The sequence below is a fragment of the Onychostoma macrolepis genome, chromosome 12 (assembly GCF_012432095.1).
Source record: "Onychostoma macrolepis isolate SWU-2019 chromosome 12, ASM1243209v1, whole genome shotgun sequence".
NCBI lineage: Eukaryota > Metazoa > Chordata > Actinopteri > Cypriniformes > Cyprinidae > Onychostoma > Onychostoma macrolepis.
Genome location: NC_081166.1, coordinates 7,657,234 through 7,683,313, shown reverse-complemented (window position 1 = coordinate 7,683,313; position 26,080 = coordinate 7,657,234). Strand labels below are relative to the sequence as shown.

Here is a 26,080-nt window from a genome sequence, read left to right as displayed (position 1 = left end):
GCACCTTACGAAAATATATGTACGTTTGTCTGTGTGTTTGTTTCAGACTTTTGCAGTTTAACCCATAGTAACATTTACTCTTCAACATGGCATTTACAGAACTACCATGGTAAACTGCGCTGCCGTTTCAAACGACTTTTGTCAGCTTATTGAATTAAGTTACCGAATTAAAATTGTTTACTTATTACTTATATTAACATTAGGTTAACTAATGTGAAATTTAGTTTAGGTGTTAGTAGTTAATGTTGGCCAGTGGCCTATTGAGAAAATAAAATCGTATGTTAGCTAAGTTAAACAAGTTTTATGGCTAGCTGCCTTTTCTCGTTTTAGAATTAGTTTGTTATAGTTTTTAATGGAATTAAAGATTTACTGCATTTTTTTTGTATTTGTGTTTTAAAGGCAACTGCAATGAAGCATCAAGAAAGACATGAGCAGGCCAGCCACCCTGAGACTGATAATTCATGGTAAGAGAACAACTATGGTTTTGAGAGGTTTGTGTATTCTATATGAGGTTTGCCTTTTAAAAGTGTGCTATTTCTACTTCTTGTTTTTCAGAGAAGACATTTCTGTTAAAGTGGATAGTGAGCAAAAATGGTGGCCACGTTTTGAAGCAGCACCTGGGTTTTGCAGATGGCTATGTATTCTTTGGCTGTTTGTCTTTTCCCCATAATGTTTCTGTTGCCTAAAGATTCTTTGTGAGGATGAATCCAGAGGACACAACATAATGCACTGCAAAACGTCCTAAGACAGGAGAAATGGTGAAGATGCACTCTTCCAGCATTGGAAGTCTGTATTTTTAAGTGTTATCTATGCAATGTTTTAAATAAAGAATTTGATATTTTATAATTATTGTGTCTGTTTTAATTGAATGCCAGTAGTACCTATGTAGAGTAAAAATAAAATGAATTCTATATAAAAAATATATAAAATCTAATGAAATCTATATTAAAATGAATGAATTACAGTAGTATACTGATAAATCAAATACAGTTTGCTACTGTAAATCTTAATTACAGTAACTTACTGGCAACAGTGTTGCCAGTAAGTTACTGTAAAAACCCTTTGAAATGTCTAACAGTGTAGTAAAATCTTTTATGGTCATTTTGAAGCACATTTGGATTTTGAACAATTTATGAAATGTAACCTAGCAAACACAAAATGTTCCTTTAATCTTAGTTTATGGCTCTGATATTTTCAAAAGGAATGTACAAATGACACCAAATCTGTATGACTTGTTGTTAAACGCAGCTCAGTTTATTACATGCTTATTAATACTTTAAAGAAGAATCAAATTAGTCTTTGTGACCTGTTGTCTTGTTGTGGAAAGATTTGCAATACATGTTCCACCTGAAAAGGTTAGCATAAAAATCATTAAAACCATTCAGCCTGACAGGCATGATGGAGTCAAAGCCTTCAGAAAATAATTATGCTTTCTTATTTTGTCAGACATTACCTAGAAACTGTGTAATGAACACTATAAATCCTTTTCAGGCTGTATCAATCTTTTCTGCTTTGAAGATCCCCTGAAAAAAGGAAAATGTTATCACAGTTTATCTCTGGAAGCAACTCTGTTGAAGTACCTTTTTATTTTAGGAACAGGCAGACTTACAAAAAGAATGAAAATACATTTTCAGATGGGAGGATGTTGTAATCCTTTGATGCGAACATGCTGTTATGATAATGACAAGGTAACGAGGAGTTTGGCGGGAAAGTGGCACGCATTTGTCGGAATATCTGGATTTCCTGTCAATAGCACCACCTGCATCTTATGATCTTCATTCATGGTGACTTTGACTCTCACAGGGTCTTGAATATTTCAGAAATGGTGACGGTATGAATGGTGCTCCTGAGATTGCTGGAAGGCTTTGATTCTCTGGAGAAAACAAGCGTTACTGTGAGTAGATCTCACCTCTCAACACCAATAGCCGTTCAATGTTGTTGTTTGTCTTGTGATCCCAGCTGAACAGTTGGCACTGGCTTCTGCTCACGATGTACCTTCTTATGAGAACAGCTAATAGCTCCCCATCCCTCCCAAATGGTGACCTTCTCTCGACCCATCTTTAATCATAACAAAGTGCTCGATGTCAAAGCCCCTCTGATTCTTACACTGTTTATTGCCTCTTAGCATCTCACCATGCACTGTACAATGATGTGGTTCTACAATGGAAAATGTTGGTTCTTTTGATTTCTGCTTTTCTGTTTCGCCCAACGAGTGATTTAGGCACAATCCACTTATTGTTTTTTGAACCTCAAGACCTTTTCTGGCATAAGAGGTCTCGCTTACTTTAGTGATGATGTACCTGTTTAATAAAGTTTCTTTTATTAATTTCCATGGTTATGGCCTCTGTTATTCCACAACAATGCTGGTTTATGAGGCATCCGACAATGTAAAGCCCGGCTCTGTAAACCAGAGATCTTCCATGATGTCACTGCCTCCTGCCAGGTGCATGACGAGTGTGGACAGTGGGAAATGTTGTCACTGTCCAAATTTCAATCATTCGCTCAATCGAAGCGCAATTGTACCGATACATGAAAGTTGCTGCACAATTAAATAGGGAAAAACATATCTGCTCAGAATCGAGTGTTTAAAAGGGACATCTTTGGAAATGATTGTGAATCCAAAACACACGTGTTCTTATTTTCACATCCTCAGTGAATGGAGAGCACCCAGTGGTCTCGCTGACAGGCCAGCTGTAGGTGGTCTGAGGCCAACTGGAGGAGCTGGAGAGAGCTGTTTATGGAAGAAGGTTACAGAAAGCACACACTGAGAAACATATCCCAAACATTCCTACTGAGAACGTCTCTGTGAAAGTCAGTTAACATTGCATGGCAGAAAAGCTCACGTCCTGATTGGCAAAAGGTCTCAAGGGCTATTAAAACCACTACTGCGGCATTTTAACTTGAGTTTGTCCTCAAAAGTAACCTTCTGTGATACCCAGCTACACAAACACATTACTTCCGACATCGCTTGATTCCTGGCAATAAAGAATTATGGATAATTGGAATAGTCAAACACAGGAAATTTTGAATTCAGCTGAACACTGGGCAGTAGGTTGATCAGGAAGTTGAATGTGTGTCTAGTTCATTCCCAGAAACGTGATTGGTGCGACTCAACTCGGCTCACATGGAATCTATTGTGTCTATTGTGCTTATCGATGACTGGGTTCCTGAACAGTATGACCTCATTCAAGCTGGCAACAGGGGTGGGGTGCCCTAAAGAGTTCAGCAATGCCACGGGATCAGCCCACATTAGGTTTTTGCTGTGGCACTGTTGCACTTTGTTTCATGTATCCGTTTCGGATATATAGTGTAATTCATATTGACAGTTTCCATATAAATGTGTATAATTAATATGGTTTATTGCATACTTTTTTAGGAGCTAACCTGCTCTGCATGGTTCTGATTCAGATCTACAAATTGGAGGGCAGAACTCAATAGCTTAGTTCCAAAAAACATGAGCTCATGGAAAAGCTTGAACTATCAGGTAATTTAAAATTTGTGATGTTTTGTAACACATTTTCTAATACCATTTTAAAATACGCATGCATTTTTTTTTTTAACTGCTGTGTGGGCATAAAATCCAGGGTTTTAACTAAACTGGGAATGCTTTTTTTAAAAATTGCAAATAGGAATTTAACAGGAACTATAATTGAAATTTGAATTTTAAGAAAATATAGAATTAAATAATTACATTGAAAGAAGTTTATATAACCCCAGAAAGTGTAAAAAAACAAAAAACAAAAAACAATTTCTAATAAAAAAACAACAAGATTAAATGTGAAACAAAGGTTAAAAGGTTACCTCTAAAATCTCTGGTTTTAATTTAATTCTTCAGTCTGGATTTTAATCGTTTAAATCTGGTTGGGGGCGAGAATGCTGTAATAGTTTATGCTCCATCTGCAAATGAGTGACTGTACGTATTGACAAAAATATTGTTTATATCCTTGAACTTTTTGCGGCAATGCTTACTAACCTTTTGAACATGCAATGTGATGGATGGCCAAAATAACAGATGAATCAGACTATACTATCTGCATAAAAAGAGTATGAGAATTTCTGGCAAAAGCAAAACTGCCTGTGTAAAAACAACACCACCAAAAAAAAAAAAAATGATATAACAAATATATTTTTTCACTCTCTCAAGAAGCTGTTTCTAATATAGTTGTCAGGAACAGATTTTACTGCATTGAATCAGCCTTATGAAAAGCATGATTCATGGTGTCCAGAAGCAAAATGAACAACCCTCCACACACACACACAAAGCAGCAGCAGCACCAGCAGTCCAGTGGAAAAAGCTGCCCTTGTTTTCCATTAAGACAATAGGAAATTAATTAATGATCTTTAAGTAATTATTGGATTAGGGGGTGGGGGGTGGAAGACAACATGGAGGACGAGTTCAGGACCGCTTTGAAACAAAGAAAGAGTTGTGCTTATGGAACAGTGTTTGATGTCATAGTGTAATACCAGGCATTTATGGTAGAAATAACATAAGCCTTCATCAAGAAGATGGATATAGTCCATCCAAACTGGTATTATCTGGGTATTCCACATTTTTTCCATTCATACACTTCAATGTCCACTTTAGAATCACTTCTTTGATGAACTTCCCAGTGAATTACTTGTGTTACAAGGAGATCTATTTCACATTTTAGGAGTCTACTGCATTCGCCAGTCTGAAAGGCGATTAAATGGGTAACTGAAAACATTACAAGTTACAACTGAACACAACTTTTGCGTGCATTGCCTACTGTACATATTGAAATTAAGCAGTATAATATAAATAGAGTGCTATTGTACTGAATATCAGTTACTTTGTCTATTTTTAAAATGAAAATAGTCCCGACGAATTGTCTCAGAGAAGGCACAATGGAATTTCATTCATTTAATTCTTAGTCCCTATTGTGTATAAATTTGTTTCTTAATCAGATTTAGAGAAATTTAGCATTACATCTCATGCTCGCCAATGGATCCTCTGCAGTGAATGGGGCCTGAGTCCAAACGGCTAATAAAACCATCATCTACATTTAGGATGGCCTGCGGGTGAGTTAATTTTCAGCGAATTTTAATTTCTGGGTGAACTATTCCTTTAATTGGATTCCGGAATTCTATTCTAGAACAGATTCTACAGGTACTTGTGTAAAGAACGAATAAGCACATTTTAATGTAGAGGGAAGCTTAACGGTGAGTCAGATATTATTGTGAACACCAGCAGGTTATCCAGCACTGGCCTGCAACTCACTGTGGCTGCAGAGACGCCATGCTTCAGAAAGAACGAAAATGAGTAAGGGGGACAAAGGGGGAAAAAGAGAAAGAAGGAGCGCGAGTTAGTGATTGTGGATGGAGAGATTGAGAGCGGAAAGACTAATGGTTGTGGTGAAGAGGAGTACGGGATTGGAGGAAATTAGCTGATGTGGAAAATGTTCAAATGCCGTGACTGAAAGACTGAATTCTGGTCCACGCCCGCGACCACATCCATTTACCTTTACTGGAGATGCAGATATGGCATCAAATCGTTGGCAAGGTTCGATCGTAGCTCAGACACATTGTAAATAAAACATTACAACCCATGTGGAACGTGACCAGCATACCATCCAACAGCCAAAGTCATGTGATGTAATCATTTTGGATGTGGGATATGTCAAAACTGACACACCAGGCATGATCTGCGTCAGAAAAAGCAATAATTATTTCAAAGCCATGCTAAATAAAATGACTCACTCATATTGTAATTAGAAAGTAAATATGACAAAGTAGTTAATTTCAGAATTGTTTGATACGATAAAACACAATAATGAAAATATATTTGCGACACACCGCCAATTGTAGCTAAAATAAAAGGAAAGTCCCAAAAGGCTTGAGGATGACAAATCCAGTGGCTGAAACTGGACAAATTATCGGCACTCATCCAATCCATCTAGGCCAGTAAACAGTTTTGCCTGGAATCCATGTAGATGAGGGTGCGTCAACACGATGGCCAGCCAGTAGCCTTCGACTGTTCCCATTTGGGTTCCCTCAATTGCCGTCTGGAGAGTGTTATGGGATCTGTCTCAACTTTTTGGAATTGTGCTCTGTGTGAGCGGGAAGACGTAGGAGGCGCTCAGCATTAACCTGATGCTTCCTAACCCGCAGATGTCGGTCCTGATGTTTGGTGGCACGCTTCACACCACGCTCCACCTAGCCTGAGTCACGATATCTAGACTTGAATAAACTAACAGACTGAAAGTGCTGCTGAAATCTGGAGCTGGATTCACGAAACATTCTTAAGAATAAAATTATTCTTAATTGCCATTTTCTACTTATTTTATAACTAAAAATATATCTAAAATGGAAATGGAAAATTAAAAAAAAAAACAATCAATGAAAACAAATACAACAAATAGTAGGTAGTATCTCAATCATGCAATCATACAGTAGTCAACATTTGAAGTGGATCAAAAAAGTTCATCAATGTTGTCCTACAGTAATACACGAACGGGTATTGTTTGAATTTTGATGAAAGGTTTTGATCCACTTCAGATGTTGACTTCTATATATACAATAATAAACCCCTGTACAAAACTTATAACAGACCTTGAAATCTGACTGATTTTAGATTTTTTTTTTTTTTTTCTATGAAGACGTTTAGATTTATCAGATCAAATTAACCTAACACATTCGTGAGCTTACAAGAACCTTGAAGCGGCCTATGGATAAATATGTCAAGAAGCAATGTGGCAGTCTGATGATGTTTTGATGGGTGAACTCTGGGGAGGGCGAGAAGGTCTTCAGACAAACAATGAGGTAGATTAAACTGGTTTACAAGTAAGGGAGGGGAACAGACTAAGCTTTGGGCCTGGAAAGCGGTGACCCCTGACAGGAGTGAGGGATCAGGGAAGAGGGTCTAAAATCTCCAGAACTGTCACTCTCCTCAGGGGATGTTGTCGCGCCTGAGGCAAGGCAACTGAGTCAACACAATGTGGCGCTCGTGGTGGTCTCTTTCACCTAGACCCTTCTGACCAGGCGGAGAAGCTAGCTGTGCATATTCAGTAAACAGAGAAAAACAGCGGACGTTGAATAACCGCAGGCCACGGGTGGCAGGCTCAGGAATGGTGGTGGTCTGCAGAGCGAGAGTGAGGAAGACGAGTCGTCATGTAGGGCATTCTTAAATTCTTTGACTGCTTATACATGCCTCAAGTCGGTCATGCATTTTTATGCTGTTGTAGTTAGCTGCTCTATTGTTTGATGCTGAGATGTTCTTTCACAACGTAATAGCTTGAACATCTAGTGTGCTTGCCTTGAAGCCACGACAATGGTTTGAGTGAGAAGAAAAACTGTACCTTTTGGACCATGGTTTGATTGTGTTGGCTGGATAGTCCATGTTAATAGTGGAAGGAGAAAGCCTGTCTATTAGAGAGTAGTGAAGATATCAAGTGTCCTGCCTTTGAAATGTGTTTTAGCTGCTTGTTTGATCAGATTTTTTGTCATTATTATTTGAGAACTCTGTGTTTCTCAAACCAAAATGTGATTGGTGCCCTTATAAGCATTGAATTCTAAACAGGAGTCTGAAATGATCAGCCCACAAAGTTTCAAGTGTTAAATGGATATTTCACCCAAAAAATGAAAATTCTGTCATCAGTTGATTGCCCTCATGTCGTTCCAAACAAAACAAAGATTGTAGGTTTGGGATAAATTACAGAATTTCATTTTTGGGTGAACAGTAATAATTTAATAATTTACAGTTAAATGTAAATTACAATATCTGTGTATGTTTTAACAATGAATGGGTTGTTTTTAAAAGAATGACATGGGTATGCTCTGCACTTTGCTTCTGAGAGCAACCCGCAGCTATTCCAGCTTTAAACAGCAAAGCCGTGCAGCAAATGCTCCTTACTGACGTAGGCAATCAGTGTATATTGAAAGGCAATATAGTATTGACTAACTCATGGTCACTAAAGGGCAACACTAGTGATTGAATTTTTATATCTACTGTAGAATAATGGCCACCTTATGCAGAGTTACAACACATACTTAGAAACCAAAATATGGGTCTAGGTCTCATTTATTTTTCCTTGAAAATGTTTACATGTGCATTCCAGGAATCCAGCACAATCAGTAATACATACTTTCAAAAAAGAAAAAACAAACAAACAAATAAAACAGAAACTTAACTATTTACACTGCAAAAAATGCTTTTCTTACTTAGATTTTTTACAAACCTTACAAAGGTTTTTTAGCATTTAGCAATGTTAATCTTCTTTATCAATCCTCTTTCCTTTAGATTTTTGTTTATTTTCAAAGCCTTCTACATAATATGGGTATATTTGCCTCTTAAAATTAAAGGCAAACCTTTATGCTGATAGACAAATGCATTAAACAAGATGCAATGAGAGGCACATATACAGTACCTCAGCACACGATTCTCAATCATGGTGAGGATCAACAGATTTTAAATCAGTAAAAATATGAACTCTGATCCACATGACAGCTAACTGACAGTGACAACAGCAGCAGCATAAATTAAGCCAGTAAAATTTAAAACAATGATGATATTTTAATAATAATTAACATAAAATGTTTTCAAGCTGCAATGCATGCTGGGAACTTGTGCAATTTTGTTCAATGTAAAACTGTTTGTTCAGATAACTCAATTTGAAAAGTTGTGAGAACATTTGCATATGGTGTGAACAAATACTTGAGTATCCAAGTAAGTTTAACAAAAAAAAAAACTTTTGCTAGCGACATGTTTAGAGTGTTTTTGTTCAGTTCACACACAAAAATGTAACCGACTTCTCCTATTAAAAATTATTTGTTCAGGCTACTTTTTACATTAGTTAGTAGATTCCAAAGTTGGATTTTTTACAGTGCATTGGCAGATTATTTTGCTTGTTTCAAGCAAAAACACACTTAATTTTGACGTTTTTTTTTTTTTTTTTCTGAAAACAAGACAATTTTTACTTGTCTAGAAAATCCTTCTTGATTTAAGAATTTTTATCAAGAATTTTTTATATTAAGAATTTAGAAATTTTATTTTTATATATATTTTGGCTGGAAACAAGACACAAAATCTAAGTAAGAAAAGCATTTTTTGCAGTGTAGAATCTAGTCATATGCATTATTTATAGTAAACAAAATAATACAACAGAAAAATGCAACAGCTCACAGGTACAGGCACCATAAACTTTGCCTTTATTATGACTTGTTTGCATGGTATAACCCCTTTGTCACTGTATGCAAACTATGTTGGGGTGATACAAATTTTTCCCTTCCCACAGCACTTCCAATATACATGTAAAAACAATCCTGTAAGTCAAGCCATTCTGGAAGAGAAAGAGAAAAAATAGGTGAGAGAAACCAGTGCAATGTCCATTAAATGTAGCAGTGCAACATAATTAGTCACTTTTTTAATGATAAAATATTGTAGCATACATACGCTGTAAGAAAAGAATAAAAACGGAAAAGGTACTGGAAAAATGCCAGGCCATTGTCTGTTATTAACATTTCCTTTAACAGTAAAACAGCGATGCAAAACACCTGTGAAAAATCAATATGAGAAAAACTATTTCATATTAGCACAGCACATTGAGCCCCATTTTCACAGACTTTTATGTAAAAATAGGGCACAGAGTGTTCTACAGAGTGTTACTTTTAAAAGTAACATTCCCCACAACTGTTCAGCAGAACTTTGCATTCAAATGCATCTTTCTTAAGTCATATGGAGAGTTTATTTCTATCCAATCACCTTTATATTCTGTGGGGCTGTCTGCCTGTCAGAGCCCCAGGAAATGTAGCCTGATGCTAGGAGCGCTCGTCTGGCAGGCCCTTAGTTCCCATGCATAGCTCTGCTAATGGCCTGCACAGCTGAATAGAGGAGGAAGTGGATTGAATAACACGGGCAGCACAGGCCAGTTCTGCTGCCTTTCTCAGCTTCACCGCAGCAATTCCTCTCTCTTGATGACGTCATTCTCCGTGTGTTTCTTTTGGCTTCTCAGTGAGCCCTGGGGGCATGACACTGCCATTTTAGTCAGCATTTCGATGAGTGAGCAGTGAATTTTGGTGGTCGCTTGTCTCACTTTTGTCCCTCTTTGGCAGCAGAAACCATACAGGTGGAGAGAAGGAAAATAAAATATAATTATCAGAACTCTATGAGTGTGTGAAACACAGCTAGCTACGCAAGAAAGTCTAATTGTGCAATTTTTGAGGCACACTGAATGTGACTCAAGGCCTAATCCAAGCAGTCCAGGACGGTCAGCAGAGAGTTATGTATTTGTGTTTCATAAAATAAAAAAATAGCTTGTTTAAAGGTATAATTTTTACTGGGACAAATGCTAATCTGGAGTCCAATTAAAGGTGTAGTTCACCCAAAAATTGCTGAAACTTTACTCACCCTGAGGCCATCCAAGATATAAATGAGATATGGAGAAATTTAGTATTATATCGCTTACTGTCAGAATGAGAGTCCGAACAGCTGATAAAAACATCACAATAAGACATTAATTGATGGATTGGAGTCATGTGACGTTTTTATCAACTGTTTGGACCAGTGATGTAAAGCTAAATTTCTCCAAATCTGTTGTGATCACGTAAATCTTAGCTGAGGGTGAGTAATTTTTCATTTTTGGGTGAATTATACGTTTAACTTTAAAGACATGCTAAGTTTACTTTCCATTATACATACATTTCCATTATATATAAATGTAGTTAATCAATAATCGTTATGTTGAAAAAGATATGTCCATGGACATGCATGTCTATTTGTCCGCTACCCTTCTGCACTTCATTACACAAAATTGATGAACTGCAGAAAGCCTTTTGTAACTCTTGTCATGTTTGCTTCTAGTTTTCATTGAATAACACTCTACAGCTCTTCTAATGTAGTTGTATAAGTCTGTGAACTTCATGGTGTTTCTTTGCAAATGAAAAAGAACTCGCTGAACCCCTCTGAGATATTTTTGGGCAGTGCATCTCTGTAGCGGTTGACCTGAATCGTTTAAGTCAAACGAATTATACTGAGAATAAATGCTGATCTAAGATGAGCAGCACAACAAAACAAATGATATTAATAATCACGACAATATCTGTTTCCTGCTCAGTGGCCAGAGAAACATTGTTGTTTTATGATATGATTGGCCTGTAAAATTTATTCTAATCAATCCAGCATGCAATCTGAGTTTGCAGTTGTTGCAAGCAATGAAACTTCAGTTACAAAATTTTTCAGTTCTTCTTTGGTTATTTTTAAAGCCTTTTACCAGGATTTGACCCCCTACCAGTGAGAAGGCTGCTGCCGTCTGCCAGACAACCAGACGAGCTCTTAACCTGTTCTGTCCCTGTTGTTCTTGGCCCTCCGTGTTGAAATGCATGTAGAATCGCTAGAGGAGAGAGAAAGGAAAAATAAGTCTGTGAAAGGAGTCATTAAAAATTTGCTATGCAATCATTTCATACTATACAAATATGGTCTGCATTTGTTTTTGATTAGTCTCATTAGAAATTATATGAGAAGCCTTAAAAAAGAACAACACGGTCCATTTTATTTTAGGGATATCATGAGAACCCAGAAAGTGTGTGTCGAGGTGCCACTTCCTCTCATAGCCAAAAGTTAAAAAGAACTGCATTTATTCAAAATAGAAAACAATATAAGTCTTTACTATCGCTTTTTATCAATTTAAAACATCCTTGCTGAATAAAAGTATTGATTTCTTTCAAAAAAAGAAAGCTACTGACTCGGTACTGAACAGTAGAGTATATTGTTACAAAATGTCTATTTTAAATAAATACTGTTGTTTTTAACTTTTTATTCATCAAAGCATCCTGAAAAAAAGTATCACAGGTTCCAAAAAAACCAAATTAAGCAGCACAGCTGTTTTCAACATTGAGAATAAATTAAGAAGAATTGAGATGAATTATCAGCAAAATGTTATGTTTAGCTTCTCATACAATGTAAAATTACTTTCTCTGCATTCGCTCCAAGTCAGAGATTTAACATGATTTTCCTTACTCAAAGTTAGGAAGTTTTACTGAGCAGCTGAGTTTAATGTGGGACTAAAAGATCATGGCACAGTTTAAGCGGGAGTTAACAGTTGCTTGCCTGTATATTGTTTGCTAAACAGTTTGTCCAGTTTTTTTAGATAACAGTCTGTTTGGCTAGAAACAGTCTTTGCAATAAATAGTCTGTTGACTGTAAACTTCTTCACAGGTTTGGAGGAAGGGTAACGGCACCTTTTGCACCAGTCCGCTGCACATGGTAATATGTGGATGTGCTATTTAAAGTCTGGCTTTCCCTCACATCAGGTCAGTGTACTGTCATCATTGAGAAATGTAAACAAAAGACCGCTGGGTGTTTGGCCTTGTGCGGAGCGGAGTTGAGTGCTGCACAGATGTATGCTGCGAGTGAACGTCTGTCACATGCAAAGTGACACGAGGCCGTGTGTGCGCATGTTTCGTGGGATCAAATTTTCCGACATGCTTTTTCCATGTCAATCTTTGTTCTGATGAATATGTTGGAGATCAACTGATTGCTCCGCATTGTCTGGCTTAATATGTTTAATTACAGTGACTGTGTAATGCCTGGTTCATATTGCAAAGGATTACGTCCACGTTTTAGTTCGGAGTTCATGCGGTGATTTATTTTTTTTTCCTTTGAAAACCTATCCAGGGAAACAGGCATCTTCTCTGCACCCAGGTTCTCCTGATAGAGTTTAAACTCGTATGACCCTTACAGGCGCACACACACAAAAATATCCCCAACAACTGAAATGGGATTGTGTTTAGTGACAACAAACAGAAAACATGCCACTGTGTGCTGCAACTGATTTAGTGATTTCTAGGAAAAACTGTGTTTGTTGAATTAGTTCAATGTTCTTCCATTCTTTTTTTTATTACGATAGACCGGAAGCGAAGTTGGAGATGGGATTGAGAAAAGTCCTCGTACCAGGATTTGAACTCAGGACGCCCATAATGCAATGGTGTTATATGTCAGCACACCACCCACTAGGCTATTGGCATAGAAGGTCTTTCCATTTTAAGGAGTGTTAAGTTAATTTCTAAGTAAATTATTATTATTATTATTTTCAATTTGAAGAACTTGACTGGCCTGATTGTTTAATAAAATACTGGCATTAAAGCATATTGCACGAAACAACTAATGAAGTGGGAAAAACTGCATTATTACTAATTATTTTTATATTGTAATTTATTATATTGTAAAATAAATTATCATAAACTTTTATGACATTCATGTCATTAAAACACCCATATTTTGATTTTATATAACAGTTTAATAAACATGTTATTACTAAGTAACTTTTACATTTTAGACAAAATATTGCCAGTTACTTAGTTTGTTTTTACTCTGCCAATGAAACTTGTTCCAAACAAAGCCACAGCAACTCTCTGAGCAATGCATTTTTGCATGAATCAATGTTTTTGAATGAATCGGTTGAGTGAATAATTCCATGACTCACTCATAAAGGCATGTAACTTGTTCCTGCGTGAATCAGTGTGTTTGAACGAGTCATTTGAGTCAGTCACTAGTTTCATTCCTGAATAATTCACTTTCATAAAAACACTACCTTGTTGTAGCTCAAACAGCAGAGCATGGCACAAGCAACACCAAGGTCATGGGTTCAGTTCCCAGGGAAAGCAAGAAGTAATAAAATGTGTACCTTGAATACAATGTAAGTTGCTTTGGATAAAAGCATCTGCCAAATGCATAAATATAACAACATAACATGCAGAAGGAGGAGTATTCCAGTAATATAAAAATATTTATGAAAACATTAATATCGCTGACTCAAAGAATTTGTTTGTTCATGATTTGGACTACACTGGTTGCACTGTATGTTTATGATTCACTAAAAAAAATCAGTTTATAGGAATAATTTTTTTTAATCAGACTATATTGCACACGTTTTATGTTGGATGCAACATGCAAGTAATAGAACACTTTTTTTTAAACTTTTACATGCAGCGCCGCTCATCAATGTCTGTTCCAAAACAGTGGACCAATCAGGAGACCCCGGAGGCAGGGCAAGCGTTGTGAGCTTGCTTTTTGTTTACAGTAGCAGGTTGACATGGCAACTTTGGCATTTGACGGCAACATGGTGAAGGCATTCTGCGCTGCGCTTTTAAAAAATAAAAAATAAATAAAAAAACCTTCCTGAGGCGCTGCATCTCACCAGTAAGAACCTGCTGTTGTCTCCTGACACTTATCGAAAGACCAGCGAAACTCCACCGCCTATCCTCTCTCTTTGATCTGCTCTTCAATCTCCCTCACCTTGGCACGAACCTGCTGGTTAAAGCTGCTGTTTATTACTAATAATAGAACTAATACAACTCAGTGGAAATGCATGTTTTTTTTTAGTTTTTTTTTTTATATTGCTTCGCAATGCACAACTTTTGTCAACTCATTCAGTTTGGACTACAAATAACTTGTTTTCTTGATTCAGCAGTGGAGATTCAGTAGTGGGGTGCACTATGCTCAAAAGTAAACAATCAAACTTAGGATTTAGGTGTCAATTTTGAAAATATTCAAAACAGTTAATCAGAATACTGATATTTTAACCTGGCCCTAAATTTGTCCGTCGAGTGAGTTCTGAACCTATAACCTCCCACGTTTAAAGCAAGAAATATACCTCTAGACCAGATGTGGGTTTTTTTTTCGCTGCCAGTGTGGGTGAAAATAGGTCAGGAAACTCAGATACCTTTCTTCCAGTGGTGTATCTCTCCTCTCGGCGTTTACTGTTGAAAAACACTGTAATGGTGAACAGACTATGCAGGGAGCAATAGAAAAAGCACAATTAGCCCTTCACATTCCAGCTGTTTCTATAAATACTCCTTTCGTGGTCTCCCCTCTCTCTGTCATTCTCATTAAAACAGTGGAAAATCAGTCTGCGTCTGCCGGGACTTTAAGCCCCGCTTCCCCTCGAGGAAATTAAGGCATGCAAAAGAGCTCTCTCAATCTATATTAAAGGCTCTGGAGGGGTCTTAGAATGTGCTTAATAGAGTCACTTTAGTCTGGCTCAGGTGAAATGACAGTCTTGTTGGGTCAGGGAGCTAAACCTACAAGTTACAAGGTTGATGAAGAGGATGGGAAAAGCCTTATGTGATACTCCTGACAGACTATGAGATGGTTTTGGCTTGTACACTAGCACAGTGTGAGCATTGTGCATTGAAGTAATGTGCTTCTGTAAGATGAAACATGTCGCAATTTCTTCAAATCATTTTGACTGTAGACATCATGCTCAGATGGATTTCTCTCTAAGAGACAGGTTTTTCTTTGCTTGTCATAGTGTGCGATCACTATTTATTTCCGCTGTTATAGTGGTAATGAAAAACCACCCCTGATGGAAACTTTCATCATGTATGACCTACAATATTTACCAAAGCATTGATAAACTTTAGTAAGGTGCTGCTACAGCTGTCTCCATCTCACGCATATTTACACAGATTTAAGGACGGAGCGCTTAAGAAACATGAAATTGTGTGCAGTTAAAGTTTTTTGTTTTTGTTAGCAACTAATGGGATTTGATTTCTTTTGGTTTGCATTTTGTGACTTTTTACTTGAGGTGTAATATACAGTAAGAAATCAGTGGAAAATATTTATTAATAAAAGTTTGCTTATTAGAGAGGTCATTTTAAATAAGTAAAAAAGTAATTGTAAGATAAAAAGTCGTATATATTGTGATGCACAAATTTGCAATTGTAAGATAACCTGTACAAATTATTTTGTAAATTAAACAAAGATTATTAATTAGATAATGTTTTTAAAGGGGTCATCAGATGCAAAATTCACTTTACAAGTTGTTTGAACATAAAAGTGTGTGTACGCATCCATCCTATAATGATATAAATCCACCCAGTGTTTTTATTTTATTTTATTTTTTTTAATCCCTATTTTAAAATCCCCTTTCTCAAATCAGGCTGTTCTGAGATTCCTGTCAGGCCACTCCCACGATAGTTGATTGACAAGACCGTTTTACCTTAGACCCGCCCTGAGTGAGCTGTGAGCTGTCTGCCATTGTGTCGACTCTGGTGCAGGGGAAGACAAGAATGTCTCAGATTAAGCGATTGATGTGTTTTGTTGTTGGATGTAATAATGAATATAACAGTCGTCATTTACTCCCGACATCTGAGCCGCTGAAGACGCAGAGGATTAACGTTATTTTCATTTTTGAAGGGAATGCACCGATCCCGATCTGCCTAAATGCATCTGTTCGCGCGAATCATTCGTGATCCAGCTTTATCTACAGAAGAAGTGAGTATAAGGGTTTTTTATGAATCTTTCCAAATCGTCTCAATAGCTCTAATGTGCTAGTTAGCCAGTTTCGCGGCTGAAGTTTACAGTACTGCTCGTCACCCCACGGAACATAGGGGCGGGGTCAGCAGAGTCATTAGCATTTAAAGTGACATGGACTAAAAAACAGCTTGCTAAAAACAGCTGATTTTGACAGGGTAAAAAGGGTGTTGTTTTACACTACCATTGAGAAATTTTAACCAAAGTATGTTATAGACTTTTTATTAAGACCCTGAAGAATCATATCAACTTTTAGTCTTTGTACTTCAAAACGTAACGTTTAATGTTATTTGCTGTTTCTATGTTATTGTGTAAAATTTACTAGCAATTTCTGAGTGAAAATTGTTTCTACACCTTTTTTTAGTGTATTAAGTCCATTCTGAGATACGAAGTCACATTGTGAAATATAAAGTTGCCATTGTGTGTGTATATATATATCGTATTGAAAGTGTTTCACAGGTGATGTAATTCTTTCAGATGATGACCTCTAAACAGCCTGTGGACCTTCATGCAAAGAAGGAATTCAAATGCCTTCATGTCTCTGGAGATGGATAATGTGGTTAATGGCACAGAAGGACCCAATATGCATGTGAGCTTTGCCAGGTCTTGACGACATGTGCTGTATCCAGGTGTGCTTTCCAGCCGCTCTCCGTTTAAATACGTGAGATGCGTGGTTGCATTATTTCCAGCTTCAGCCTTGGCAGCCAAATGCACCTAAACGAGAGTGTCTAGCTGGCTGAGCGCAGCGGCAGAGCGTGCCCCCGAGCCATGGCATCCAGAGTTCAAAGCACTGCTGTCTGGAAATTGAGCCTCAATCACCTTGATTGGGGAGAAAATGACCTCTTGTCTGCGGCATCTGCAGCTGTGCAGATGGGAGATGGGTATTCTTGAAAAGTGAATTCCAGGATGGCTGAATGTATTAACATGGTCATTTGGTATGGATCTTTACCTGTCTTGGTAATTTGAGGACTGTTGTACACAGATAGCAGTAGATAAATCAAACGACGTAGTGTCAAATGTTTTCTAGAAGGAGTAGTCATGAGAAAGAAAGTTTTATTCAAAGTATGTGTCAGCCACAATTCCGAAATGATCATGCTGACCATTAATAAAAGCACCTACATTACTGTTTACAAGTTTGGGGTAGGGAAGATTTTTTACATTTATTTTTAATTTTATGTGATCCAAAATACAGTAAAAACTATTTACAGTTATTTACAATTTAACATATTTTTTTCTATTTTAATATATTTCAAAATGTAATTTATCTATGTGATGCCAAAGCTGAATTTTCAGTACGATTACTCCAGTCTTCAGTGTCAGATGATCCTTCAGAAATCATTCTTATATGATGATTTGGTACTCAAGAAACATTTTTAATATCAATGTTGAAAACAGTTGGGCTGCTTTTGTGGAAACTGTCATACACGTTTTTCAATAGAAAGCATTTTTATCAGAAATGCAAAAGTCTGTACTGTCACTTTTGGTCAATTTAATGCATCCTAGCTGAAAAAAATTGTTAAAAAATGACCTCAAACCTTTGAACTGTATATGTTTAATCTTTATATATATACTTTTAATAGCTGCTGATGACACTAGCAGACCAATAACATCACTCCCTGCATTAACCAGAAAGCAGCATTCACTAGATCCAGACACTAAAGTTATCTAAAAATTAAATAAAAATAGATGAAAAAGGAAAAATGTATTTGATGCACTGGACATGTACAAGAGCTTTTGGCTCTCAGAGACCCAAGTTCAAGTCTGACCTGGGTCAGGTCCTGATCCTACCTCTGTTTTCCAGTCTCCACTCTACACATCCTGTAAATAAAGGCAAAATGCCTCAAAACACATTTAGCATTTCCTCACAAACTGGTATAATGCCTTGTTATTAGAGTCAAATGCTGGTCTCCGGTTTATCTAATCCTCCTCCAAGTACTTAAGCTGTTCGTGACGGTCCGAGAGGTTATTCCATGTCGTTCAGGAAGCATTCGAGATGCTAAAATATGTCTTAAGGCACTATAAATATGGGAGGAAAATATTACAAGATCCCGAGGCAGGACTGAACGGTTGCGGGCGGATCTGTTTTATGTACTTTGTGCCTTTTTCACCATCCATGTTTTGGAATTTCATTGAGGTGTTTTGTTTATGCTGCCGTTCCTTTTTGAATTTGTTTTGTTTGTTTGAAGTTCACCAGAACCTGTGGTTCACCTATGACAGAAAACTGCTGTGGGTCCTTTCCGGAACTGGGTTACAAGACTCGGCCAATGGGTCCTTGAGTTTCCACCGCATAACAACAATGTTTCAATTCGTCTAATCGGGGGTATTTAGGATAAGTAAACTATTACTCTTTGGGATTTCTTCAGAAGACATGGCCCAGTCATGCCGGTCTTTTATTCAAACCATTTGTGTGTGGTTGGAAGTCAGGGGCGGGCAGCAGCCGGCGGAGCGAGTGGAAGGATGGAAGAAAGATCGGATAGCCCTGGGAGAAAGTCTGAGACGCGCAGAGTGAGAGGTCTTGGCTGCCAGTGCCAAACCACACGCAGCTTGCGTGATTGTGGCTCTGCTGCCTGCACATGCTCCCCCTTTCCTACCCCAAACTCCCAGAAGCACCTGCACGCACCACCACCTGACCTCCGTGACCTTTGAACTTCTGAGAACTGTCCGGACAAGATCCGGGCAAAAAAGACAGACTGAGACCAAAGAGAAAAAAAGTGCAACAAACATCTTCAAGTGTTCTAAGTTTAGCTCTTACTTCACCTTCTCTTATGCGCATTTCAGACGAGCTCCAGATTGAAATAATAAAAGCACAACTGAATCTCTGACCTGTGATCATCTGTGTCTCAACTGAATGCTTTTTGTGATATCTTACCATTATAATTCATACACGTTTTTCCATTACAAATGCACTTCGTCGACAGGTCGATTCGCAGAGCACGCTGATTTACGATGCTTAACGAGAGTGCAACAAGCTGATAAATTCATTTCTTATCAGGTTGTAGTGCTCATGTAATGGTCTCACTTAGGGGTCCTTAAGAAGTCTCACACACACACACACACACACACACACACACTAAATATGTATAAAAGGAAGAAAGTTTGAGCGGGAGCCAAAAGCTAGACCTCGCCAGCAGCTTTTTAATGGCACAGGTTTATAATGAAACACTCCTTTAGCCCCCTTCCCAAAGCAGTGACGCTATCCACTAGACACACACACACACACACACACACATATTAGAAATGCACGCTATTCATAACATGTGAGTCTATCACGAATGGAAAGAGGCATTTCAGGGGATGAAGAGAACTCGAGCCTTATGAAACCCAGGTTTGTGAAAGAAAAAAACGTGCGTAACTTTCTTAAATATTGCATTGATACAAAAGGCCTTTGCCCAGTTAAAACAGATGCGTAGAGGTCATTTCTTCTAAACGGGGTCACTATGATTTGTGGGGGTTACAGTTATGGACATGTCTGTCCCGCTTCGGCTCTGGCTGGCCTCCATGAAAAAGCCAGTGATGAAATAAAACTTCCTGTATAGAGCGTACAGCCACAACACACACACAAACCATTACTTAGAGTCTGACAGTGACTATTATGCAGCCCTTGTTCTGCACTTTCTAAGATGCAAGGCACGCTGAACAATAGCACAAGCTCATAGAAAGAATAACATATTGTGCATTAGATTTAAAAGCGTCTCTGATTTGTTCAGAGACTTCACAAGAGCTTTGGATTACGAGGCTGGGAACGAGACACATTTTCCACTTTAATTTTCAACCACAAGCTTTCTATTATGATTTTGATTTAGTGTGATTTGTTTCTAACTCTTTTTTTTTCTTTTTGTATTATTTGATGTTCAATGAAAATCACAAGCATAACTGAACGCATAAAAGCACAACTGATCACATAATAAAAATCACAGAGAGTGTATGCAATTAAAAAACGGGTCACACTAAAAGTTTAGTTGCATGTTTTTCAGCCATTATTTCACAGTATGCACCTTTTTTTTGTAATCCCATTTCATTCAATTTGATTTAGTACAATACATTCAGTAGTGAATTCAGTAGTGTGAATGCAATTATGCTAAATAAATAATAAATATATCATTGATATGCACAGTATCTCACAGAAGTGAGTACACCCCTCACATTTTTGTAAATATTTTATTATATCTTTTCATGTGACAACACTGAAGAAATGACACTTTGCTACAATGTAAAGTAGTGAGTGTACAGCTTGTATAACAGTGTAAATTTGCTGTCCCCTCAAAATAACTCAACACACAGCCATTAATGTCTAAACCGCTGGCCACAAAAGTGAGTACACCCCTAAGTGAAAATGTCCAAATTGGGCCCAAAGTGTCAATATTTTGTGTGGCCACCATTATTTTCCAGCTCTGCCTTAACACTCTTGGGCATGGAGTTCACCAGAGGTTCACAGGTTGCCACTGGAGTCCTCTTCCACTCCTCCATGATGACATCACGGAGCTGGTGGATGTTAGAGACCTTGCGCTCCTCCACCTTCCGTTTGAGGATGCCCCACAGATGCTCAATAGGGTTTAGGTCTGGAGACATGCTTGGCCAGTCCATTACCTTTACCCTCTGCTTCTTTAGCAAGGCAGTGGTCATCTTGGAGGTGTGTTTAGGGTCGTTATCATGTTGGAATACTGCCCTGCGGCCCAGTCTCCGAAGGGAGGGGATCATGCTCTGCTTCAGTATGTCACAGTACATGCTGGCATTCATGGTTCCCTCAATGAACTGTAGCTAGCCAGTGCCGGCAGCACTCATGCAGCCCCAGACCATGACACTCCCACCACCATGCTTGACTGTAGGCAAGACACATTTGTCTTTGTAATCCTCACCTGGTTGCCGCCACACACGCTTGACACCATCTGAACCAAATGAATTTATCTTGGTCTCATCAGACCACAGGATATGGTTCCAGTAATCCATGTTCTTAGTCTGCTTGTCTTCAGCAAACTGATTGCGGGCTTTCTTGTGCATCATCTTTAGAAGAGGCTTCCTTCTGGGACGACAGCCATGCAGTTTGATGCAGTGTGCGGCGTATGGTCTGAGCACTGACAGACTGACCCCCCACCCCTTCAACTTCTGCAGCAATGCTGGCAGCACTCATACGTCTATTTCCCAACACAACCTCTGGATATGATGCTGAGCACGTGCGCTCAACTTCTTTCGTCGACCATGGCGAGGCCTGTTCTGAGTGGAACCTGTCCTGTTAAACCGCTGTATGGTCTTGGCCACCATGCTGCAGCTCAGTTTCAGGGTCTTGGCAATCTTCTTATAGCCTACGTCATCTTTATGTAGAGCAACAATTCTTTTTTTCATATCCTCAGAGAGTTCTTTGCCATGAGGTGCCATGTTGAACTTCCAGTGACCAGTATGAGAGAGTGAGAGCGATAACACCAAATTTAACACACCTGCTCCCCATTCACACCTGAGACCTTGTAATACTAACGAGTCACATGACACCGGGTAGAGAAAATGGCTAATTGGGCCCAATTTGGACATTTTCACTTAGGGACAACAGAAGGCTCACTTTTGTGGCCAGCGTTTTAAACACTAATGGCTGTGTGTTGCGTTATTTTGAGGGGACAGCAAATTTACACTGTTATACAAGCTGTACACTCACTACTTTACATTGTAGCAAAGTGTCATTTCTTCAGTGTTGTCACATGAAAAGATACAATAAAATATTTACAAAAATGTGAGGGGTGTACTCACTTCTGTGAGATACTGTATATATATATATATATATATATATATATATATATGGGGAAAAAATGGGATTTTTTTTTTTTCTTTTATCCATACCAATGTCAGTCGATAAGATACATGCATATTTTACATGCCTTTGGTTGGTTGTTGCAACAATATTTTTGTCACGTAAGCATCCATGAATCTGCATGCAAAACTTCTGTAAAGTCTGCATTTAGCTTATAAATTCAATTACTTATGCTTTCCACATAAGTATGTACAACATTATGTATGAATCTCTTAAATTAATTGTGCAGAGCTTATGCTTTCCATAGTGTCCCTTTTCTTAGCCACCCAGCCGACACGCATTTGGGCCCCAAAATATTCCCATGTGTGGCCAGCATGAGGCTGTCAGCTCTTGTTACCCCAATATCACCCAGCAGCTTTGAACGAGCAAAGCCCACCAGTGCAACAAGTTCACAGCCTATTGTGTCATTTCCGCTAGTGCGAATGTATAGAAAGGGTTCATTCAGGCTAGCCTCACCTGATACAAGAACCTCGTTGCAGTAACAGTTGTGTAAGCAGGCACCAATTTATGACCAACGGAAAATATAGAACCCTCAATTCTTCAAGGATCACTGGGACCTGGAGACCACAGCGAAACCGTTGCCAAAAACAGACAGCGAGTATTCAGAAAAAGACTGTGTGACGTAAAGAACGTACAAGAGAGTGATAAATGGTCAGAGGAAAGGAAGGGGAAAATTTCCTTTTTCTCTGTTTTTCTTCTCTTTCTCTGAATGAATGGAGTGCTGTTTAGTTGACTTCGAAAGCAGTAGTCATTATTTTGACAGAGACCCACCAACAGAAGGTTAAGTCATTACAGAGGCATCCTAGGCCACTTTCAGCTCTCAGATATTTCAGGCATTTCTTTCAGAAGTAGTAACCAACCAGCCAAAAGTCTGGAGAGAATGGACCGTCAGTGTCAATGCACTTTTGACTTTTTGTCACCACATTTGTCATTTTAGTCATTGAAAATGAGTCATGACTTTATTGAAATAATGAAAAAATATACATAAATAATAATATTAATAAATAATAATATTATTATTATTCTATTTTTGGCATGTTTAATTTTTAAAATATGAATAAAAAATATTAATTAACCTTAATACTCTAAATACCATAAAAATTCAATAAGCTGATAAGCAAAAATGAGTGTTGAGTGTAAAATGTTTCTTCTGTTTAGGCTAATACTCTAAAGAAGAGTGCTGATTTATATAAAATATGTAGTCCTCCATAAAGTTTTTAAGCAACATAAGATGCTTGGGAACTTCATTATGCATTGATGACTTCTCCATTTGTTAATGCCAATATGTAAGATATACCAACAAACAGGTGGATAGTTCTGTGCGGCCTAAAAATGCACAGCATCATTTTTGTGTTGCTCCAGTGCCACAGTTTTATCATTTTTTGTGATAGTGCTGCCCTCTGGTGGTACTTTCATGTGTTTACATGCTAATGCATACATATAGCTGCATAAGGTCAAATCAAAGGTCAAACACTGACATTACATTATAAGGAAAAATTGTATACACAGAAAGCAAGTCTATATACGTAGATTTGTGATGAAAGTTCACTTAGATTCAGTTTGTTTTCTGTGACTGGGTAACGCAATATCAAGCGTAGATATATATATATATATATATATATATATATATATATATATATATGTATGTATATATGTGTGTGTGTGTGTGCATATATGTATGTATGTATATATATAAAATAACAATTCTTAACCTCACCTGATCAGCTTCATCCTCTCTCCAGTTGCTCCTGGTAATTGAAATTCTCTTTGTATTGCAACCAAATCTAGAAGGAAACAAATGGCAAAGCTCAGTCTATATCCAGCGGAATAAAAAGCAGCGGATAAACTTAGTAATGAGTGTATGTGTATGTGCAGCAGTGGAAAAACGTGACTCACACTGTAAGGATGGTGGGGTTCAGACAGGGGCGAACTGCTGAATGGGGTTCTTCTGAGGGAACTGGGTCAGGTCTCTGGGTCCAGGGTGAGATGAATGAAGGATGAAAGGGATACTGTTGGATATTAGTTCTGTCTGTTGCAATCAGAGTTCAAATCCTACAGATTTAGCTTCTGTCAGATACAGTAAAGACTTTTAGTGTTGTGACTTGGTGGTTTGGGCTCCTATAAAGCATGTAGATATGTGGGATATGACTGAGCATTATTGTTTATATGTCATGGTAGAATATCACAGACAGATATTTAAGCATGCAAGTGTAAGGTAGGCATACAGTATATCTAATGTGATACACTCACACTGTTTTACAGGGGTTGTACTCAATGAACTTTCATGTCAGAAAAAATACTCTTCATTTACCTCTAGAGGGCAACCAGAGAACAAGGTAAAATAGAATGGAATATTTAAAACTTTCTTTATTTAAATAGTTTAAATAAAACACATTTTAGCTAAAGTGTATATTATGTATTAACCTTGGCTCTAGGTAGGTTTCCATTATTTTGTAGCAGAAAGATTCAATTATTGAATTTACCTCAAATTGTTTCCATGAAAATATATGTTCTTATTATTTTTATTATGTAGTAATCATTGTATTTAAGCAATAAAGTGCATGAATGCAGAATTATGAATATAGTCATGGCTAAAAGGGTTGTAAATGTTCCACATTATATTCACAATATTGCTTAGCTTTTACCTTATTTCTTAATTATAACAAATAGTTCTGGTTCCTTGATTCTCATAAGTCAAAACAACATTCCAACCATCTTAAAAACACGTTTGACCCCAAAAGGTAAAACCCTGGTAGGTACACATATATCATCGCTATATCCTATAGTTTACATGAACTAGATATCGTTACAAACCTGTAAGACCATTGTTCATCTTCAGAACACAAATTAAGATATTTTTGATGAAATCTGAGAGCTTTCTGATCCTCAGACAGCAACACAACTACCACATTCGAGGCCAAGAACGGTAGTAAGGACATTATTAATATAGTCCTTGTGACATCAGTGATTCAACCGTAATTTTATGAAGCTATGAGAACTTTTTGTGTTCTTTCAGCAGCACCACACTGTTGAATAACAGTGTTTATTTGTTGAATAAAGTTATTTTTGTTCTCTTTGCGCAAAAAAAAAAAATTCTCGTAGCTTCATAAGATATGATATCTTGAATGCTACTAGCATCTGTTGTTAATTGTAAATTTTAACCAACAACTTAAAGACAAAATAGATGTTTAAATTCAAGCGGAGGAAAAAAACTTTTATTATCAGAAGAAAGAATGTTAGACATCCAACTGTAATTGCTCCCATTTTTGTTTAGCTGAAGATTTCCTATTATTTAAATTGTTAATTTTTTCGTCTCCTATGTTCTCAGGAAAAAAAATAAAATAAAATCCTATCTGACAGTATTAAATTTGTAAATTAGTTTGATTTGGCTTTATATGCATGTTTCTTATATGGCTGCTGATTAAACTATTCAGATTCTGCATTGACTCATCCTGCTGTAGGCCTTTATATATATATATATATATATATATATATATATATATATATGGGTAGTTGACAAATCAAAATTGGACTGTGTCCTATGGTGTTAACCTTAACATACAAATAACATGAGAAAAATGTATCTTCATTCTTAGAGTTACGAATAGCATGAGAGAGGTTTATTATTATTATTTATTTTTATTTTTTCAATTTGTTTCCGTCACACCATAGGATTATTATACACACCATTATATATATTGTTTTATTTATTTTTTTAAATCGCCTATGTATCATATATAGTTTTTCTTTTTTTCTTTAGTAATATTTTATTTTAGTGTTCATCATTTATGTAAATGCCTTGCATTGTATCTTAAGAAAAGTTCTTGATGAATTGAGTGTAAGGGGAGGGGGCTGGTGATGGGAGTGATCATCAGATGTTCAGCACCTCCACCATCTGTACCTGCATGAAAACCATCCAGACAGAAGATGCTTTCCTTTTCTCGTTGTGCTTGAGTATTTATAGGACTTTTCGCAAAAACAAAATTATGTAGAAGTTCTTCGTGCGTGTCCATATG

The 26,080-nt window shown here is 37.3% G+C and overlaps 1 protein-coding gene and 1 long non-coding RNA gene across 3 annotated transcripts in view; one reads left to right on the top strand and one right to left on the bottom strand.

Moving 5' to 3' along the window:
* Positions 1 to 747, top strand: part of LOC131551608 (uncharacterized) — a 34,587-nt gene extending 33,840 nt beyond the window's left edge. For both annotated transcript variants that reach the window (XR_009273803.1, XR_009273804.1), the window contains exons 2-3: positions 400 to 464; positions 556 to 747. This is a non-coding gene — a long non-coding RNA (uncharacterized LOC131551608). The remainder of the gene's footprint in view (positions 1 to 399; positions 465 to 555) is intronic.
* Positions 748 to 6,907: 6,160 nt separating this feature from the next.
* On the bottom strand, positions 6,908 to 26,077 carry LOC131551521 (uncharacterized). The gene is made up of 6 exons (XM_058794526.1): positions 25,966 to 26,077; positions 23,961 to 24,093; positions 23,782 to 23,848; positions 11,244 to 11,345; positions 9,216 to 9,296; positions 6,908 to 7,096 (listed from the first exon to the last, which is right to left on the bottom strand). The coding sequence occupies exons 1-6, from the start codon at positions 26,075 to 26,077 to the stop codon at positions 6,908 to 6,910; spliced, it is 684 nt and encodes a 227-aa protein (XP_058650509.1).
* Positions 26,078 to 26,080: the final 3 nt, after the last annotated feature.

Excerpts from the sequence above, each read along its gene's own strand:
- LOC131551521 (XM_058794526.1), bottom strand. The coding sequence starts at position 26,077 with ATGGACACGCACGAAGAACTTCTACATAATTTTGTTTTTGCGAAAAGT. Across the intron at positions 11,346-23,781 it reads GAGAGGATGAAGCTGATCAG|CGATTCTACATGCATTTCAA; the intron begins GTGAGGTTAAGA and ends TCTCTCCTCTAG. Across the intron at positions 7,097-9,215 it reads ATTTGTATCACCCCAACATA|ACCACCACCATTCCTGAGCC; the intron begins GTTTGCATACAG and ends CTCGCTCTGCAG.